The 21,527-nt window shown below is 42.0% G+C and overlaps 2 protein-coding genes across 2 annotated transcripts in view; one reads left to right on the forward strand and one right to left on the reverse strand.

Moving 5' to 3' along the window:
- The first annotated feature begins 895 nt into the window (after window positions 1-895).
- Window positions 896-3,584, forward strand: ndufa5 (NADH:ubiquinone oxidoreductase subunit A5). Its single transcript, XM_075472043.1, has 5 exons — window positions 896-977; window positions 2,121-2,165; window positions 2,306-2,422; window positions 2,528-2,593; window positions 3,414-3,584. The coding sequence occupies exons 1-5, from the start codon at window positions 957-959 to the stop codon at window positions 3,513-3,515; spliced, it is 351 nt and encodes a 116-aa protein (XP_075328158.1). The 5' UTR covers window positions 896-956; the 3' UTR covers window positions 3,516-3,584.
- Window positions 3,585-3,691: 107 nt separating this feature from the next.
- Window positions 3,692-21,527, reverse strand: part of cog5 (component of oligomeric golgi complex 5) — a 63,480-nt gene continuing 45,644 nt past the window's right edge. The window contains exons 12-22 of the mRNA XM_075472041.1: window positions 14,837-15,041; window positions 13,662-13,823; window positions 11,654-11,753; window positions 11,398-11,508; window positions 10,088-10,150; window positions 7,801-7,904; window positions 6,886-7,123; window positions 6,721-6,797; window positions 6,291-6,417; window positions 4,641-4,720; window positions 3,692-4,029 (exon numbers count right to left, since the gene is read on the reverse strand). Coding sequence (XP_075328156.1) covers window positions 3,906-4,029; window positions 4,641-4,720; window positions 6,291-6,417; window positions 6,721-6,797; window positions 6,886-7,123; window positions 7,801-7,904; window positions 10,088-10,150; window positions 11,398-11,508; window positions 11,654-11,753; window positions 13,662-13,823; window positions 14,837-15,041 — 1,391 coding nt within the window. The 3' untranslated portion in view covers window positions 3,692-3,905. The remainder of the gene's footprint in view (window positions 4,030-4,640; window positions 4,721-6,290; window positions 6,418-6,720; window positions 6,798-6,885; window positions 7,124-7,800; window positions 7,905-10,087; window positions 10,151-11,397; window positions 11,509-11,653; window positions 11,754-13,661; window positions 13,824-14,836; window positions 15,042-21,527) is intronic.

Below are 21,527 nucleotides of genomic sequence, written 5' to 3' on the forward strand. Positions count from 1 at the left end.
CATCAGAGTGTGTAAGCCTTTATTAATGTCCATGGTGTTTTTTGAACATATTTCACCTCCCATTTAATATTCTTGAAACCTAATTTGAGATAGTGTTGGTGTTTCTCAGAATCAAGTTATTAAATCTTTGCCTTAAACAAAATCATAAACACGAGAAATATCGTTTAGAGATTTGAAAGGCATCCTATGTTCTCAAATTGACTTAATATTTTTTGTATCGTCTTCCACCAATTTTTTATTTATTTATTTATTTTTTTGTTACACTCAGACGCAAGAGGTGAGATAATCACTAATGAACCTGGTGCATTTTGCTAATACCATTAATATACAGCGAGGGCTTTCACCAGGTTCATCATTGCTTGTGTGACTGCCTGCATGTTCACAGAATAGTTTCTTAGTACCGCCAACATAAAATGTGTTCGGAAATTCTCTAATCATCCTCTAATAAGTCCCTCCTTAGTGTATCAAATACAGGACAGCCCAGATACTTTTCAATCCCAAAAGGGATCAGCGCTGTTTTCAGAGTTACGACACTTTCTCAGCTCAGTACTTGCTTACAATTAAACCTTCAACTAATCATAAAGCAAAAACAACAATATGGGCTTGTTCCCAACTTGGGATTATGGACGTACTGTTGTCCTAAATCTTTGTTTTATTTGTTTTTTTTTTTTACACAAGACTCCTTGGCACATATGTCAGTTTGTTCAATAGTTTTCTTTTTGCAAGAGTTTTGTGACTGTCATTCTCTTATTATTATTCTTATCCTTATGCTCCCCTTGGATGGCTTTTTTTTGTCGTTATGTACACATTTATATGTCGTTATTCTGCTTTGTTGCAAATAAAGTTCTTAAAAAAAATTAAAAAAAAACTTTCTCAGCTCAGGGCTGGAGACTGGCCCTCTGACGTCATATTTAGAAGCCGGAAATGGTAAACGGGCTCCGCGTCCGCAGCGAAGAATGGCCGGGTTACTGAAGAAGGTACGTACAGAGGTCATGTTTTTTAAGTGTTGGAAATAAAGGAAGGTGTAACTGAAAGCAGGAGTAGTTTAGGTGACAGTCTGGCCGACAAACTAACGTCTGTACTTTGACTACTCGTTGTGTGCTGTTAGCCAGCTCCTCGCTAATAAGCTAAGAGGTGTCCCGAGGTAACCAGGAGAGGTTATCGTGCCGTTCTTTCTGCCTGTATTGTTGCTGTATATCAATTATCCTCGTTAGAGAACTCCCATCTGGTTTGATATCGTTGAAATATGCTGAACTTAAACTAAGTTGACTTAAAAACACTGAAGGGACAGTTTTTAGGAAATTATGCGACATCGCTTTAAGATGAGAGAACTCTGAGAGAAATGTTCTATTCGCAGCTGTCAAAGCCGGAGTCGATCCCACAACACACTGAAGTAGAGCAGATAGCTCAACATAAAGCTTCGTGACTAAATTTGCGGTCTCTCTATCCTCACGCCGCAGTGCTATTTCCATTTGGAAATTTAGTGCAGTGCTCTAGATATTAGATATTATGTACTCAGTAATCTATACAGCTATAGTCGCTAATGGACATAAAGTAGTAGATCGTTTAAGGTTATCAGTAAACTTCTCTTCAGTCGTGTACAGCAGGTCCGAAACGACTGTTGACTTCGTATTAAATCCAGTTTACACTTGCATGCATGAATAATTCTATTATGAAATCATAACTAGAATGATTTCATAATAGAAAATCAGTCTTTTCAATGCTGAAAAATAATCCACTCAGACTGTAATGTGGTAACTTCAGCACTGTCCCAATTTTTCATAATCGGGACGTTACTTTTCTGTCTTTGTGTGTGTATGAATGTATGAAGAGTCTGAAACTTGATGGAAGCTTTCCATGCACTGTGTAAAGTCAGACTTTCTGTCAAAGGTAATTAATGAGCAACTTGAACACCAGGGCTGGTGCGCCTCATACCAAAGTAACCTGTCAGTTATGACCCAGTAGAAGCGTTTGATGGTGTATTTCTCTCAAACAGCACAGTCCTCTGTTGACGATTCTTCTTCTTCTATTGGCGAAGAGATGACGCAGCTAAAACCGTGACTGCTGAATTAGCATTTAAGATGTCTCTTTGACCTGGTTAACGAATGTCTCTCTTGCAGACGACCGGCCTGGTCGGCCTGGCAGTGTCCCACAATCCACACGAGGTGAGCAGCTGACAGTGAATTCTCCGCACAGCTGTGCTCTGTGTCTGCAGCATGCCTTAAACCAGATGCTCCATAGATCCAGTTTACATTTGTTCGGCATCTGAAAGCACTCGCCTTTTCTTCTCTGCCGTTTCTCTCAGCGTCTAAGGATCCTCTACTCAAAGATTCTGGCATCGCTGCAGACGATGCCGCAGGATGCTGCCTACAGGAAGTACACGGAGCAGTTGGTCAACGAGAGGTTCGACCATGTGAAAACGGTCGGTATTAAGCAAGTGCATTCTTTTTTTTTTTTTTGCTGGCTTATTAATGAATGTTGAGGGAAGAATGGTTCAGACTGGCTCAAAGTATTTCTGTGTTCACAGGAGCCGGATGTTGACAAGTTGCAGAAGAAAATAAACTGCGGTCAGATTGAAGAAGTCATTTTCCAGGTTAGCTTCCTCTTACAGTGGTGATTAATGTCGTTGGAGGGGATGACACATTCGGGTCCAGTGGGGTATTGGACACGCAGGCAGGTCAGGGTACTAAAGTATATTCTGTTTTTCTGTCAAAATGAAAAACGGATTTAGCCGTCTTCATAAAAAAACCAAATCAAATAACGGCCCAAATTTGGTTTTTGGAAATTCCTGCATTTATTTTCAAACAACCAGCTGTTGTAGTTTCACTTAACTAAAATAAATGCAGCCTACTACCTACAATGGGTGTATAAAAAGCGGTAAATATGTTTGATACTTTTATTTTGACGTTGTTATAGGTCACTTCAGCTTCCGGTCTGCCCGCCGTCATGTTTGTAGGTAAGAAATGAAAAAAGGAATTTCCAAAAACCAAATTTGGGCCGTTATTTTGATTTTGGCTTTTTCGTTTTAAATTTTTTTTATGAAGACAGCAAAATTCCGTTTTTGGTTTAAAATGGAAAAAGGACAGCTATTTTCGTTTTGACAGAAAAACGGATTATACTTTAGTACCCTGACCCAGACACACACTTGTTTGTTGAATGTTACCTTGTTATTTTAAAGTCCGACAGTGACACGAGATAATAAAAAAAAAACAAAAAAAAAACTTATAACTGTAGTCATGGTCAATGAACTTGGCAATCACAACCCTTAACCAGCCATGAACACATACCTGGGCTCTGTGTAAAATGGTGTTTGTAAAGGAGTAGTTTCTCACCTAGGCAACCAGTATTTAAAACAGGACATGAGATGTGGCGTTTACATGTGATGATTAGGTCTGACTGTGTCCTGTGTGCAGGCGGAGTGCGAGCTGGCTCTGTCCAGGAAGATGTCTGAGTGGAAGCCCTGGGAGCCCCTGATAGAGGAGCCTCCCCCCAACCAGTGGAAATGGCCCATCTGAATATAACTGTGCGATTGTGTTTGATCTATACCTCTGCTTCTAATGAATAATAAAGAAAAGTTCTCCTTACGATTCCTCATTTATTCTTTAGATTCACTGATCGGTGTCGCGTCTCTACAACATGTTCACCATGCCAGCAGCCAGTTCAGGAAGCTGAACGTCACACAGAAAACAAGAACTCTACATCACTTTTATTTCTTAGAGTATTCTTTTATGGAAGACACACGTATGTACCTTTGATTGGAATCAAGAACTCCACAACGGAGTCACTTAAATCAGACTTGGGAAAAAAAACTATTTCACTTCAGCCTATCCTCTCTCCAGAAGAGGCTTCATGTAGTGCACAGAGCTGGATCTTGGAACAGCATCACGCCCACAGCTGGGTCCTTTTCAAGCTTTGGCCTGTCCGCCACTGCTGGCTCTCTGTAACATTTGGAGCATGATGGGATAGATGGGGGCGAACTCCTTCCCCTGCCGAGCCCTGACTGACTGCACGTAGGCCTCCAGAGCGCCCCTGAGAGGACGGCAGACGGGGATTAAGGATGGCAGAAGCATGGGTGTACGACACTGACAAGAGTTTCATGAAAATGTACTGAGTGTGTTCAGTTGGGTCATAATCAGGGGTGGAAGTTGAATGAGCAGTAACAACCACACACATCATTATGCTTTTAGGTTTCACATATACTTCTGCAAGACTAATTGTTCCCTCCAGAGGAGGAAAACAAAGCGGTTTGAAGCATTGAGTTCTCTCTCACTGCTTTTGAAGGGTCAGAACAACAGGTTTCATTGTGGACTGACATGAAGTGAAGCCATCTGGAGTGGACTAAATGAACTCCATGTGTGAGCTGCACTTAGAAACATGAGGTGGCAACGGCAGGCAGCAGCCGGCCGGTGAGAGACTGCAGGGCGTTCACCACCAGAGGCCGATCACTCCCCACAGATGCGCTCCCAGCGAGCAGCGCAGCGTGTTCTCCAGGACATTCTCAGTCGGTAAAACACGGAGTTGAATCGGTGGTCCTCTGTTAATGGGAGGGTCCGAATGGATTTCCAAGTGTGACCTGAAATGTGTGTGTGAGTGTGTGTGTGTGTGCCTGCACAGAGATCAAAGGGAAATACAGCGCTAACCTGATGAGGGTGAGTCTGTCTCTCTCAGAGGGGTGATCATCCAGCCACTGGGAGTAACGGGCCACGGACCACTCTGCTCTCTGTGGGGGGGGGGGGGGGGGGGGGCAAAGCTAACAGTTAGTCTGACATCACAGGTGCCGAGGTATTTCCTTGGCTTCTAGTTCTACAGTGAGGAACCTTGGAGTTATTTTTGACCAGAACTTATCATTTGACTCGCATATAAAACAGGTTTCTAGGACTGCCTTCTTTCATCTTCGTAATATTGTTAAAATCAGGAACATCTTGTCTCAGAGTGATGCAGAAAAACTAATTCATGCATTTGTTACTTCAAGATTGGACTACTGTAATTCTTTATTATTGGGCTGTCCTACATATTCTCTGAAAAGCCTTCAGTTGATCCAAAATGCTGCAGCCAGAGTTCTGATGAGAACTAACAGGAGAGATCATATTTCTCCAGTTTTAGCTTCTCTTCATTGGCTCCCTGTTAAATTCACACTGCAAAAAAATGCCCCTCCAAAAATAAGTTTTAAAAAAAACAGCAAATACGAGACGTTTTTGCTTGAAATAAGCAAAAAAATCTGCCAATGGAACTAGTGAAAATTGGCTTGCCAAGATTTCTTGAAATAAGATGTGATATTTGGGACTTTTGAGATAAAAGTGATCTTGAAATTAGCTGAAAAACCTCTTCAAATTAAAAAAAAAAGCTTGTTTCATCTGATATGTGACTCAAAACAAGATGTTTTCAAGACTTTTTCATTTAACAAGATATTCAAGATGTCTTGTATTAAAACAAGTCCCTATATCTGGCTGAAATGGTACTTGTTAGACAGTTGTGTCTTATATTAAGTGTAATGAGATACTCAATGAGAAAAATATACTTGGTAAGATTTAGATTTTTTCCAGTGCAGAATAGAATTTAAGATTCTTCTCCTCACATATAAAGCTCTTAATGACCGAGCTTAATGACTTTCCTTTCTGATAAAGCTTATAGTTAGGGATGGCTCAGGTGATCCTGAAACTTCCCATAGTTAAGCTGCTATAGGCCCAAACTGCTGGGGGGCCTCATCTGTCACACCTTTCCTCACTTTACTCTCTGTTTCCCCCGTTTTATTTCTCATATGATATTATGTACATGTGACATTATTGTAGTCATTAACTCGTGTTTCCCTGTTCCAGCAGATATCCTTTAAATACTGTTACAGTGGTTTTTTCCCCTCTTTCTGTCCTCTCAAACCCCAGCTGGTGGAGGCGGATGGCCACCCTCCCTGGTTCTGGTTCTGCCAGAGGTTTCTTCCTGTTCAAAGGGAGTCGTTCCTCTCCACAGTCGCCTCAGGCACACTCAGGACGGGAGATTGGACTGAAGACAAGTTTCGGTGCAATCTGTTGGTTTCCTTAGCTAGGAAATAGTTTTTGAATTGGCTCTCTATGAATTAATTGGATTTTTTTTTTTAAATAAGTACGATTACAATGACTTGAATTCCAATTGGCTTGAATTGGACTTTATTATTTAAGTGCCTTGAGATGACATTTGTTGTATTTGGCGCTATTTAAATAAAAATGAATTAAATTGAAATTGAGGAGTCACAGCGCTTTGTTAGAATGCTTTTGTGGACCGTGTGTGTGTGTGTGTGTGTGTGTGTGTGTACAGGCCTGGTTAGGAGACTTGAGTTCAGATGGGGCCCTGGTGAACAGGAAGTGGAGCAGGGTGCTGTAGGGGATCAGGTCGCCCACAGCTGGACTGCTGGCTATCAGCTCACTGGTCTGAAACAACAGAGGCCTGAAACACAACACACATCATCTTGGCCTGAATACTGGACGCAGGACCAGCAGCCCATATAACCGACTCAGATTTCCTACATATCATTTGAGCTGACGAGGTGGTTACTGGCTCAACCTTAATATAGACAAGCTTTTCTGATCCATCCCTCTGAAGGGGATCTGATGTTTCTATCACATCCTGAAATACAGCTTTTGACAGATCCCAGCTCACTGTTTATCTTAATCATTACTTAAACTGGCTTGGTTCCTCCATGTTCCGCCCTTAGCGCTGCACAAATGAAAGCTTAATTGACCGACAGACCTGAAGGATCGCAGCATCCTGTACGGCTTCCCCAGATCAGACACTCTCCTGCACAGAGGAGCCACCGCCATCTCCATCTGCCGACGCACAAAAGCAACACCAACCAGAATCACAGGAGCACCCGCGCACATCATTTCAGCGTGACCTGCAGTCGGCTCCGCTCACCTGTGCAAAGTCAGCAGCCAGCCTCATCTTGCCGCCCTCGCCCAGCGGCCGCAGCAGGCTGGCGTGCCGGAGGAACAGCTCGATGGCTCTCTTGGCGATGGACTCGGTGCTCTCGTAGACAAAGTCCACACACTGGAAATGTCTGAAGTAGTCAGCCATCACTCTGCAGATGAAACCCTGCAGCTCCTTCATGTACAGAGAGCACGGGACGTCTGGCTTATCAGGGCTGGATAGAGGCCTGGAACACACACACACACACACACACACACACACACACACATAATTGCATTAAAATGAAACAACCATGCCAACTAAAATGAACTTAATAAAACAGGCTAATGCTGGTTTATGTCAGGCCGACCAGTATCTTCTTAATGCAGCCGCTGCTGCTATATGTGCCAAACCAAGTGCCTCAGATGCAGATATTCAGGGAAACAAAGAGTCGGATCTTTACTCGATTCCTTTTAAAACTTTCTTTCCATGTCAACCGAAAGTAGGACCGAGAAATGACACATCTGAAAAGAAATATTTTTGAAATAAGCCAAAAAAATAAGCCACAGCTTGAATGCCCACACACGGTCGGCTGCGTTACAGCTTTGTCTGAATAAGTGATTACGATCAGGAACATCTCACACACATTGCATCGGTGGGCAATGTCAGAACTAAAGTCAAACACATCAAGACAGGAGAGGAAATCGTTTAAAAAAGGAGAGAAAAAATGAAGGAAGGAGAACTTTATAGAGGCTAACAGGGTTACACACACACACACAAACAAAGGTTCAACACTATGAACCTGGTGCTGAGGTGGCTCTCAGCATGGATCATGTGACATGGATGTTCTGTCACTCTCTCACACACACACACACACACACACACACACATTTTGGTGTAGGAAGCCAAAGAGCAGCGACTGACCCTTTGAAGTCTTCTTGGTGAAGCGTGATGATGATGGCCTCTATGGAGTCACCGACTGACTGCAGGAGCGGCAGCACAGCGCTGCTCATCAGGACCTGTACTGCCTGCGCCCAACACAGGAAATCCCACAGAGTGAGGAAAACCCACACGAGACAGCTTCTGAACCAATAACAGGCCTGCCAGGCTGCCATGGCAACATAGGTGCTCAGGTAAGCAGGAGCAACATAGGGCTGTAGCGATACACAAATCTCACGATACGATACGATACACGATATTCAGCCAACGGTTCGATACGATTCGATACACTGATATCATTTTCTGAAAAAAAGGGACTGTGTGATTTGACATGAATCGTCGCTGATTAGACTGGTGGTCCGACCTTTGAAGCGGAAGGACAACACCGCCAGTTTTTTATGAACTAATTTATCACCGTTTTGTAGAATGTGACCCCCTTGCATTGTATTATATTAATGTTCTGTGTTTTCACTAATTGGAACATCTGACTTTTCAATAAACTTTGCCCTAAAATAAAAAAAAAAAAAAATTAAATTTAAAATTTAAAAAAAAAAAAAAAAAAAAAAAAAATCGATACTCGTGGCCGAAAAATTGATACTTTATCGGGAAACAAAATATCGATATATATCGCAGTATCGATCAAATTGCTCAGCCCTAAAGCTACATTTATGTGCTTATATGACTGACATATAAGATATAGGCATGTAATCAGCTCTGTGGTAGCTGAGATTTTGGATCCAGGAGATGGCGTGTACCTGTGAGGTTGTGTTGTGTTGTGTTGTGTTGTGTGTGTGTGTGTGTGTGTGTGTGTGTGTGTGCGCGAGAAATATCGAACACATCAAGAGTTGCAATAAAATAAATAAAATGCAGAAATCTTAAAGGATCTCACAGGTGTCATGAATCCCTGTGAGATGGTGTGCACAGCCACACAGGAGCACAATTAATTTTGTCAGTGAACTCCCCGGGAAGTGGAATATTTTTTAGCTTAAAAAAATTCAAATAACAAACATTTGAAAACAGAATTCCTTGTCATCACAAATGAAGACTAAGGTATCACCATATGAACCCCCTACAGGTTGTGCATGGCACTCTTTGCAGTGGAGAACTCTGTCAGCTGCAGGAATGTCAACAGAGAGAGTTTGAAAATGACTGCTGGAGTTATTGAGGGCAGGGACTCTGCTGTGTGAGTGATGCGTCGCAGCCGGACAGAAACCTACGAAAAGCACCTTTTACATTCCACCATGGGCGTCGCACCCGTGGGGGGTGTTTTTTTTTTTTTTTCGACACCCCCACTTTTACAGCAAGATGATTTCATCCCCCCCACCCAACACATTTTCCAAAGGTAAACCCGTTTGCCCCATGGATGTATTATATTAACGGTTTGCCCACCCTCGTAGAGCACCAACATACAATGTGTTTTAAAGACCCTGTACCCTCTTTAGAATAATTCCATCCAGATTTGAGCAGTGTAACAATTGTAGTTTCCACACAGGACCTAGTTTAGGGCGATCAAAATGCAAAAATGCAGTGAAATGGCCCTTTATGCCCATCCATTTAATTTGCAAATCGGATGCCAACTTCAGCGTCGTGTCTATGGGCTTGATGTGCCACCCCTGGAACACCCCCACATTTAGAATAACTGCTCCACCCCTGCATTCCATTCACAATAACTGTATTTATTGTGAATACGCTTAAGTCACAGATCTAATCAAGTAGTTTCTAGTTTCTTCTCAATCTTCTCTGATAGCTCATTTATCACCAGACTCCACTGCAGTAAAAATGCTCAGCCTGCTGCATAATATCTCCCAAGATGTGTTTGTTAAAACAAACCGAAGCTGCAGCCAGACATGAAGCATCTGCGCTCAGTTTGTGGAACGGCCATCTGTTGGGGCAGCAGCATCGGAGCCAGAGACTCAAAGAAAGTGAACAAACTGATAAAGAATGCTGGCTCTTTGCTGGGGACTGCTCGGGAGCCTCTGGAGCTGATAACATACTCTTGTGTTATATACACCACGCCATGGTAAGATATTGGACGATATTGGAATATTGGATATTGGAGATATAGGAAGGTCTGAGGGCCAAAACACTGAAAAATAAAGAGTTGGAATCTGAGTTTTTTTCATGTTTTTTTGTGCAGAAGAGTGCATCTTCTCTCCTGTCAGTTTGATACACTCTTTTAGCATCAAATGGCTTTTTTAATGAAGAGAAAAAGAGCAGCTTGACAACTTAACACAGCAGGGGATACTGAATGTGTTTTAAAGTACTGTGGTACCTCCAAAGATGAAGAGAGGGCCTCTACAGCAGCTGGAGGACATGACCCCAAACCTGAAATTATCTGCAAAACAAACAAAAAAAAAGGGCAGTTAATGTGGGCGAAAAATGGTCACAAACATTTGAACTGAACTAGAAACACAATTTTTTCGGCATTATAGCACCTGAATCAGCACATGAGTTAAGCTCAGAGGGGCTGAGGAAACACTGCCCAGAACCCAAGTGTCAAGTATGGGTGAGCAGTCCTAAACTCCCAAAGGAACGCACACTGAAAGTAGCTGAGAAACACTGAGCTAAGATCTTGTGGGGCATCAAGTTCAGGACAGGAAGCAGATAGAAAACTAGTGGTAGTACAAAATGAGCAGAAGGCAGCATTTGTGATAAGGAGCATGAAGTCTGTATTGCCGTGTCTGAGAAGGTGGTCAGCAGCACAGGAGTGCCACAGGGAACTGTACTCTCACCATTTGTCTTCATGCTGTACACCTCAGGCTCAGACCCCTTTTTTGGTTTAATAAGGAATTGTTCGATTAAATTCTCAAAAAACATGACTATTCTGTTAAAATTCGACAGTAGCGTCGAGTAACAACCACATTAACATAAGTTGATAAGGCATCAGGCCACCTGGTGCAGCCAGAGCAGCTTCACTGTGCTGTTGGTATGGACTCTATGGGACTGAACAACATTCTTCATTGGTGCTTTTCTGGGGAAGAGCAGTAGTGATGCGGCTCCCTCTGACCAGTGGCTCTTTAACTGTTCCCCTCACATCTGCATAGAGCTGTGCTGATAATTTATTCACATTTATATGGGAGGTGGTGTTCTGAAGTGGATCGGATGAACCAAAACATTACCAAAATCCCCAACTAATGACATCAGGCCAGGCAATTATTTCCCCACACTGCAAGATCTGAACTCTACAAGACTTTGGAGGATCTGGTTCCAAAAACCTCCACGAGAAGATCTTTCAAATGGTGTCTTTCTTGAAAAGTGCTGACGGAGATAACAACACCTCATCATAAAGTGTACTGCACACCTGCACACTGGAGCGAAGTCTTGATTCAATTAATTTTTATTTAGATAGCGCCAAATACAACAACTGTCATCTCAAGGAACTTAAATAATAAAGTCCAATTCAAGCCAATTGGAATTCAATTCATAGTAATCAGAATTATTTATAACATAATCCGATTCGTTCATATAGAGCCAATTCAAAAACAATTTCCCAGCTAAGGAAACCAACAGATTGGACCGAAACTTGTCTTCAGTCCAATCTCCCGTCCTGATTTGAACTCGTATAGATTTGCTTATCGTTACCTTGGCAACAGCCTGCTGCAGGCGGTACAGGGAGTTGACCACAGCGACGTTCCTCCTCTGGCCCTCTGTTAACGGACCGATCACCTGACTGGCTTCCCCTTGAGTGGACAACTATAATAAGGCAGGGGAGCAAGTGATTGATTGATTGATTGATTGCATTTGGAGACACACAGGCCATATAATGTCGATAAGAATTTTAAGGCTGCGCATGCACACACACACACACACACACACACACACACAGAGCTGTACTCACCAGCTGTTCTGACTTCACACAGAAGAGTTGAACCGTCTTTGCTGCATTCTTTGCCACGGCGAGAGAGAGGTTTGGATCCACCGACGCAACGTTCAGCTCACTGCAAACAAACAAAGCTGAAAACCATCAAAATGGTAAAACCTGGACAATTGGCAAGCAGTCGATAGTTGACGCTCATGCATAAATTGCATGTGGCTTTTCAATCGAACCTTTGAAACACGGTTTTTAATGGAAACAGCACAATGCCTTTAGTAGGCCGCTCTCAGGGCTGCGAGTCAGTCAATATAGCACTTCTCTTTGCGCACACAATGAACCAAATCTAAATGTCAGCAAAGTTTCAAGAAGACACAAACATTTAATATTAATGAAGAAACTTTAAATTCAGTCAGTTGACACATTAAACGAAGAGAAATGTCGTGTTTGTATCGTTTGTGGATTAAATGATTTAGCAGAACCTGACTGTAATCAGAGCCGCCAGCCCTTCATGGCAAGCCCTTCAATTTCTAATCTTCAAGTCATTTATCAACACTCCTGATTGTGCTGCACTGGATTTAATATTTTTGATATTTATACGAGATTTTAGCGATTTACAAACCTGTTTTTTTTTTTTGAGAGAGATTTTTCTGTGTTGGTTTGAATCTGAGCTGCTCGAGTGGATTCTTCTCATATGTGACACTTTTCAACATCTGTTACGAGTTAACCATGCCGACTCAAGAGATGTTTACACAAAGGAGCAGCTAATTGAGCTTTCCAAATCCCAACTAAACACAATTTAAGACAGTAAATGGCTTAAAATTGAAGCTGAGAAGTTGAAATTATATAATTCTGTCATGCATACTGTACGTCTTGTACAACTTCTTCTAATGTTTTTGCTGTGGTATTCCGTTGTCTCAGTAGCCACACCTACTGCTTAGGAAAAGAACAGTACTGTTGATTAAAAACTGGGGGTTGATGCGCTTTTACAAGGCAGTGCAGATTGAAGTATGTCACTTGATCAGGCTAAATCTTCCAGATTTTAGATGACTGCCTTAAAGGAATGAAAGTTATACGATTTGCACTGTGGCTGGCAAACAAAGCTGTGGTGAAACCTCCCCCATCAGCTGTCATGAGGTAATACAGACAATTTAACAGCAGTGGATGGTGGATAGTGGATAGTTTTTCCACCTTGACTTTGTGTCAATACGTAACTTTACCTCTGAGCACACAAGAGTCACACGTGGAGTTCCCCAAGGTTCCATCCTGGGACCTCTTCTGTTTAACATCTACATGCTCCCACTGGCACAGATTATAAAAAACAACAAAAGAAACTACCATAGCTATGCAGATGACACGCAGATATATATTACAATGTCACCAGGAGACCGAAGCCCTGTACAGGCTCTTGGTAAATGCATTGAGGAGATTAATGACTGGATGTGCCACAACTTTCTCCAGCTAAACAAAAACAAAACTGAGGTAATGAGGTATGAACCTTCCAGACCCCTCATGTCATCTGGATCCGGTCTTTTATCAGTTCCCAGTCAGAACCAGTCATGGAGAAGCTGCATTCAGCTTCTATGCTCCACATGTCTGGAATAAACTCCCAGAAAGCCTCAGATCAGCTGAAACACTCAGTGTATTTAAGTCCAGGTTGAAGACACACCTATTTTCAGCTGCATTTGAACAAAGCTCCAAATCTGAAGCTTGACTACTGATTTGATCTAATTCTATCTATTGTTCTTATTTCTTTCTTTTTTTGTTTAAAATTTAAATCATGCTTTTTATTTCTACTGTTTTAATGTATCTGTAAAGCACTTTGAATCGCCTTGTTGTTGAATTGTGCTATACAAATAAACTTGCCTTGCCTAAAAGTATTTGACAGGATGGTTTGTTCAATTGTTTTCTTTTTGCAAGAATCTTTGAAGTTTTAATAACATAATGCTGAATCCTCAAACATGTATGTCGGGGACAGGGGTAATGCCGAATGACTTCTGTCTTTGCCAGCATATCTTGGCTGTACTCTACTCGCCTGCTGATGGTCTTGATGATGCTGTCCAGCTCGTCATTAGAGGGTGGGTTGCGGCCTCCCATTGGAAACACCAGATTGATGGGATCAAACAGGCGAGAGAGGGACTTGGAGAGGTAGGCTGCCTCATATGGCTGCAGAGAGTCTTTCAGAGCCTTTTCTGGGCTAAACAAACATACACAAACACACACAATGAAAAACAGAAAGTACGTGCTCGACCGACGCGGTCAGAAAACGTTCATAGGAACTGCTATAAGTGATGCTGAGATGCTCTCAGAGCAGATCAGGAAACCCAATGTTGGCTTTACAGAAAGCCTTCCACCTCTCACAACTGCTTTGCTGGAGCATCATTTTTGTCTGCAATACTTTTGCTGACATTTATTAATGGACAACTTCAATTAGAGACATTAATGGGAGAAAAATGCCTCTACAGACATGCTCACACAGGTTTCTGTGCGCGTGTGCGCGTGTGTGTACACGCACATGGGGCGGAGGATGGACCTAACAGTGGGAATTAGGTTAACAATTACACAGGCCCATCAATCACACTCAGCTGCATGTGTCATGATCTCATAACTGTAATTATCTGCAAAGATCACATGTAACAGCTGCCACAAGACTGGTCATGTAACTGCAGTGTGGCTCAAACGAAGGAAACACAAATACACAAACTCAAGGATGCCTCCTCTGTAGGCTGGGTAATTCCAGCAGGTAGCAACAGTCCTAACAAGTGGGCAAATGTCACAGCGGCAATCCCACCGTCACTTATCCTCAACACACAAAACAGTTAAAAAAAGAACTGGCATGGCTGTTAAATAGCTCAAAGTCGTTAGCTGGCTAACTAACAGCCTTTTATACAGGCAATATATGCATTGCTGTCCATTGATGGAACATGTTCCAGTGCTAATAACATTAAGCTAATAGTTATATTTAAATGCATATTGCACAAACATCCATCCATCTTTGTCTACAGCATCTCAGATGTGGTCACTTTGAGTGCCTTAAAAAACGCTGAAGGACCTTTAAAGGATCCTGGACATTGGAACAGTCCTTCAGTGAGATTTGGTGACGTGGCATCCTAAAAACAGCAGCTGTTAAGGACCTTTCCTAGACTTGGAGAGGCACGTTCCACCCAGGCTCGTAGTAAACCCAATCAAAGCGCTTCTGCCAGGACTCACTTGTAGTCTTGTTTGCCATGTGTGAAGAGGTCCTGGCTGTCTGTGTCTGCAGCAGTGAGGTCCAGAGAAGCATCCATCCCTCCACTGCTCGTAAGCGCCCCCTGCAGACTGGTGCTGTACTGCTGCAGGCGGCGCCACAGATCATTGTACAGCCGCAGCAGTTTAGGATACTCCCCTTCAAAAGCCTGCTTCAGGAAGAATGAGGCTACAGAGGAAAACAAACAAGCAGAAGAAAAGAAAAAAAGAAAAAAGGAGGAAAAAACACAGGTAGAGCTTTCAGCACTTCATATTTGTGAGTAGAATTTATTTTACATGTGAACAGTTTCTCAAGAAAGATAGGGCCTTGATTTCATTTCTTCCTTATGTATATACTCCCACTAGGTAATATAATTAAGCAACACAGAAGCGTGTCCTACCATCTATATGCAGATGACATCCAGATGTACTGTACGTTTAAAATTGCTGAGCTGCACAAACTGACTTCTTGGGTGGACTGCTTGACAAACATCAACCAATGATTGAACAACAATTACTTAAAACCCAACTCCAATAAGACCGAAACATTAATCATTGCACCAGATCACAAAATCCCTGAGATTAAGCAGTTCATTGATAAGAATCTAGGCTGGTCTGTTAAGCCTAGTCTTAGGAATCTAGGTGTTCATTTAGACTCTAACAGCAGCACTCTAAAAAACTGACCAGAAACTGCTTCTTACACCTAAAGGAACATTGCCAAATTAAGGTCACTGGTCTCAAAAGGCTGAACTTGAGATGATCATCCGCGCTTTTATTTCCTCTCTATTAGACTCCTGTAACAGCCTTTTTATCCGTTTTAATAAGAAAGACCTGGATCGTCTCCAGACTGTACAGAATGCAGCTGCACGGCTTTTAACTTAAGAAAAGAGCTCACGTCAGCCCAGGTTTAGCATCCCTGCATTGGCTTCCAGTCCATTTTAGAATCAATTTGAAAATACTGGTCCCTACTTTTAGAGCCCTACACGGTCAAGCCCCTGCATATATCTCTGATCTGATTTATTACCATACATCTGCCCGTACTCTGAGATCAGCAGGTCAGAGGTTGTTGGTGGTTCCTCATAAACACTTCCACACTCGAGGCGACCGTTCCTTTCAAGCAGCGGCCCCCAAACTCTGGAATGCCTTGCAGCTTTCACTAAGGTGCTCTGAATCTGTGGACTCTTTTAAGAAGCAGCTGTCTCCACTTATATATATAGATTTTTATCTTGGTATGGTGTTTTTCATCTTTTATGATTTTATAAATATTCATTTGTTTTATTGGTGGCGTTTTCTTATAATTATTCTTATGTATTTGATTATAAAGCACTTTGTGATCTTTATCTGTGCTATAAGGTGCTATATAAATAAAGTTTACTTACTTACTTACTTAAAACTAATTATGTGCTTGCTTGCTCCCTCTCAGAGCGAGATGAGAAGATCAATACCGGTCTGGTGTTTAGGGATCAGCCTCATCACAATAACAATCATAGCCGGGGGTTAGCCCAGCTTGGCATGAAAACTGAAAACATGGGGAAACAGCTGGGCTCCAGAGTTTAACGCAGGTCTTATACTGGGGATGAGTAATCCACACAGTGTGTGTTTAACACAAACATTAAAAGAAACACACAAATGACAAATCACGGTTTCAGGAGGAGCTACATGCCGAAACCAATTCTTCCTTCGGTGCATCCGTCCGGTCACTACCTCTGTGCAGTGTCACCGACTGCAGCTCTGATGGTAAACATGCCTCCAGGAATCTGCACGCAGCCCCTGCACGTGCATGCTGGGTGCATTCACTCTAACACAGCCTTTACCGCTCTGTTTAGCATGTTAAACTCATGAGATGCTAACAACATGACCTGCTAGTGTCAGAGGAGTTGTATAGGTGTGTTAATAAAACCTCACTGTCGGTAAGGGGGAAAGAATCTTTCATATTCCAGCTCAACGAAACTGCACCAACAGCCAAAGAAAGCAGAGTACTAACATATAGAGCACACCACATTTACGATGACATAGTTGGACTATTTTCACTGGCACGTGGCTCCTGGAGTCTTTAAAAGTCAAATGGGAGGCAGAGCCTTCAGTTACCAGTTTGGGTTCAGGAAGCAGACACCCTCTCTACCTTTCAAAAAGGCAGAAAACTTTCCTTTTTGATAAAGCTCATAGATAGGGGTGACTCAGATGACCCTGAAAGTATCCCTTAGTTATGCTGCTATAGGCCTAGACTGCTGGATGCACCTCTCCTACCTCTGCTCTCTTTTTCTCTCCATGTGCATACAACATTATTGTTGTCACTAACTTGAGTTTCTCTTTCTCAGCTGGTATCCCTGGCCTGCCGCTTGCTATCCTCTCTTTCCCGTCCTCTCAAGCAGGTTGAGGCAGATGGCCGCCCCTCCTGGTTCTGTTAAAGGTTTCTTCCTGTTAAAAAAGGGAGCCTTTTTTTCCCTTTCTGAACTGAATTGGAGAGAAGTTTTGATGCAATCTGTTGCTTTCCTTGACCAGGCAACTGTTCTTTTGAATAAATTGATAAATAAAACCGACTTGAACTGAAGTGACTTCCACTTGATTTTTGTGACTTGACGTGCGCCGCGTTAGAGGCGCGTTTGAAAAACAGAGCTGTGTGAGCAAGTCTGTCTCTGCCAGTCTGTATGAGTCATCAAAACTCAACAGGGTACAACTAACTTAACTTTTTTTTTATTTATCTATTTTTTATTTAGTCATTTATTATTATTATTAGTTAGTAGTAGTATTTTTACTATAATTGATATTATTATTGTTGTTGTTAATATACAATCATTGTAAATATTTATAATTTTTTTGAGCTACTTGACTAATTTGAATTTCCCCCATTGGGGGATGAATAAAGTATTTTTCTATTTCTATTGCTTGCTATAAAACCAGAAAATGGATTCAAAGTGAAGCTGAAAAGTTGAAACTGTGTAATTCTGCTTGTTCATGCATACTGTACTTATTTTACAACTTCTTCTAATGATATTGCTGCGGTGTTCCATTGTCTCAGTAGAGACACCTACTGTTCAGGAAAAGAACTGCAGTGAGTCCAACACACACGAAGCACCAGTTTAAACAGTTATGGTGCTGTGTTGATGTCACAGTTCATTCGCACAATGATCGTACACCTTTGGCCGTAGGTGGGCGGGTAACAAGTCAGAGAAATTAGAAATTCAGCAACTCCCTCTGACTGTTTAAATGTTCACGTTCCTCGAACCACAGGCAGAGGAGGAGGAGTGGCAGCTATTTTCAGATCAGGGTTACTAATCAGTCCCAGACCCAAGATTAGTTTTAGCTCTTTTGAATATCTGATTCTCAGTTTTTCCCACGCAAAGTGGAAATCCCAGAAACCTCTTGTGTTTGTTGTTGTGTATCGTCCACCTGGCCCTTATTCTGAGTTTCTGTCTGAATTCTCAGAGTTTTTATCCCAGTTAGTGCTGAGTACAGATAAAGTCATTGTAGTGGGTGACTTTAATATTCATGTAGATGTTGAAAATGACTGCCTGAATATGAACTTTAATTCTATATTGGACTCTATTGGATTTTCTCAGAGTGTACACAGACCGACTCACTGCCTTAATCACACCCTTGATCTTGTGCTGACTTATGGCATTGAGAGTGAACAGTTAACAGTGTTCCCTCATAACCCTGTCTTATCTGACCATTTTCTCATAACCTTTGAGTTTACATTACTTGACTATACAGTTTCTGAGAAGAAATTTATGTATAGAAGGTGTCTATCAGAGGATGCTGTAACCAGATTTAAAAAATTAATTCCATCATCCTTTTCTTCACTGCCATGTGCAGATATGACAGAGGACGACTACCTAAACTTTACTCCAGCAACACTTGACTCTCTTGTTGACAGCACTATAGTTTCAATGCGTACAGCACTGGACAATGTTGCCCCTCTGAAAAGGAAGGTAATCAGTCAGAAGAGATTGGCTCCTTGGTATAATTCACAGCTGCGTGCTTTAAAGCAGACTGCAAGAAAGCTGGAGAGACAGTGGCGTTCCTCTAATTTAGAAGAGTCTCAGTTAGTCTGGAAAGATAGTTTAACAATGTATAAGAAAGCCCTTCGTAAAGCTAGAACTGCTTATTATTCATCATTGATAGAAGAGAATAAGAATAATCCCAGGTTTCTTTTCAGCACTGTAGCTAGTCTGACTAAGAGTCCGAGCTCTGCTGAGCCAGTTATTCCTTTAACTCTCAGCAGTGATGATTTCATGAGCTTCTTTATTAATAAAATTGTTTCTATCAGAGAGAAGATTGATGGAGTCCTTCCCACTATTATCAGTGATGTATCATCAAGTACAGCAGCTTTAGAAGTATCTTTAGAACCTGATTTGTATTTAGACGGCTTCTGCCCAGTTGATCTCTCTGAGCTAACAACAGCAATAGTCTCTTCTAAACCATCAACTTGTGTCTTAGACCCAATCCCAACCAGACTGTTCAAGGAGGTTTTCCCATTAATTGACACTTCCATATTGGATTTGATCAATCTGTCTTTGTTGACAGGATATGTACCTCAGACTTTTAAGGTTGCTGTAATTAAACCTTTACTTAAAAAACCTACTCTTGATTCAGAAGTGTTGGCTCATTATAGACCTATATCCAATCTCCCTTTTATGTCTAAAGTTCTTGAAAAAATAGTTGCAGCTCAGCTTTGTGATCATTTACACAGAAATAATCTGTTGGAAGAGTTTCAGTCAGGATTCAGAGTGCATCATAGCACAGAAACTGCACTGCTGAAAGTTACCAATGATCTCCTCTTAGCCTCTGATAGCGGACTTGTGTCTGTGCTTGTCCTGTTGGACCTCAGTGCTGCATTTGATACGGTCGATCACAGTATCTTATTACACAGACTTGAACATGTTATTGGGATTAAAGGAACTGCATTAGCCTGGTTTAAATCATATTTATCTGATAGATTTCAGTTTGTTCTTGTAAATGAAGAATCTTCCTCACACACCAGAGTAAGTCATGGAGTTCCCCAGGGTTCTGTGCTTGGACCAATTCTTTTCACTTTATACATGCTTCCATTAGGTAACATTATTAGACAGCATGGCATAAATTTCCATTGCTATGCTGATGATACTCAGCTGTACTTATCTATAAAACCAGATGAAACCAATAGGTTGGTCAGACTACAAGCATGTCTTAAAGACATAAAGACCTGGATGACTCAGAACTGTCTGCTTCTAAATTCAGACAAAACTGAAGTCGTTATCTTTGGACCTGAGCGTTTCAGGGAGAAATTGTCTAGCTATATAGTTACTCTAGATGGTATTTCCTTGGCTTCTAGTTCTACAGTGAGGAACCTTGGAGTTATTTTTGACCAGAACTTATCATTTGACTCGCATATAAAACAGGTTTCTAGGACTGCCTTCTTTCACCTTCGTAATATTGTTAAAATCAGGAACATCTTGTCTCAGAGTGATGCAGAAAAACTAGTCCATGCATTTGTTACTTCAAGATTGGACTACTGTAATTCTTTATTATTGGGCTGTCCCACATATTCTCTGAAAAGCCTTCAGTTGATCCAAAATGCTGCAGCCAGAGTTTTGACGAGAACTAACAGGAGAGATCATATTTCTCCAGTTTTAGCTTCTCTTCATTGGCTCCCTGTTAAATTCAGAATAGAATTTAAGATTCTTCTCCTTACATATAAAACTCTTAATGACCAAGCTCCATCATATCTTAAAGATCTCATTATAAGATATTTTCCTAACAGAGCACTTCGTTCCCAAACTGCAGGTTTACTTGAGGTTCCCAGAGTTTCTAAAAGTAGAATGGGAGGCAGAGCCTTCAGTTATCAGGCCCCTCTCTTGTGGAATAAGCTGCCAGTAAATGTCCGGGAAGCAGACACCCTTTCCACTTTTAAGACCAGGCTGAAAACTTTCCTTTTTGATAAAGCTTATAGTTAGGGATGGCTCAGGTGATCCTGAAACATCCCATAGTTAAGCTGCTATAGGCCTAGACTGCTGGGGGGCCTCATCTGACACACCTTTCCTCACTTTACTCTCTTTATGTATATGTGACATTATTGTGGTCATTAACTCGTGTTTCCCTGTTCCAACAGATATCCTGAATGGTGTTACAGTGCCGCCGTCGCGGTGCCGTCGCGGTGCCGTCGCGGTGCCGTCGCGGTGCCGTCGCGGTGCCGTCGCGGTGCCGTCGCGGTGCCGTCGCGGTGCCGTCGCGGTGCCCCCCCCCCCCCCCCCCCCCCCCCCCCTTTCTGTCTTCTCAAACCCCAGCTGGTCGAGGCGGATGGCCACCCTTCCTGAGTCTGGTTCTGCCAGAGGTTTCTTCCTGTTAAAAGGGAGTCGTTTCTCTCCACAGTCGCCTCAGGCACGCTCAGGCCGGGAGATTGGACCGAAAAACAAAAAGTTTTCAGTGCAATCTGTTGGTTTTCTTAGCTAGGAAATTGTTTTTGAATTGGCTCTATATGAACAAATTGGATTATTTTATGAATTATGATTATTATTAATTAATTGAATTCCAATTGGCTTGAATTGGACTTACTATCTAAGTGCCTTGAGATGACATTTGTTGTATTTGGCGCTATATAAATAAAATGAATTGAAATTGAATCTTACTCGTAATGATGATTATTGATGATGATAATGACTGATTTTCACGTCATTTCAGCAGCTGCAAGTTACTG

Source organism: Odontesthes bonariensis, chromosome 8, assembly GCF_027942865.1.
Source record: "Odontesthes bonariensis isolate fOdoBon6 chromosome 8, fOdoBon6.hap1, whole genome shotgun sequence".
Classification (NCBI taxonomy): Eukaryota; Metazoa; Chordata; class Actinopteri; order Atheriniformes; family Atherinopsidae; genus Odontesthes; species Odontesthes bonariensis.

Bases quoted from the DNA above. Each gene is read 5' to 3' on its own strand.
- ndufa5 (XM_075472043.1), top strand. From the start codon at position 957: ATGGCCGGGTTACTGAAGAAG. The intron at 2,166-2,305 runs GTGAGCAGCTGA...CGTTTCTCTCAG, and splicing joins TGTCCCACAATCCACACGAG to CGTCTAAGGATCCTCTACTC. The intron at 2,423-2,527 runs GTCGGTATTAAG...CTGTGTTCACAG, and splicing joins GGTTCGACCATGTGAAAACG to GAGCCGGATGTTGACAAGTT.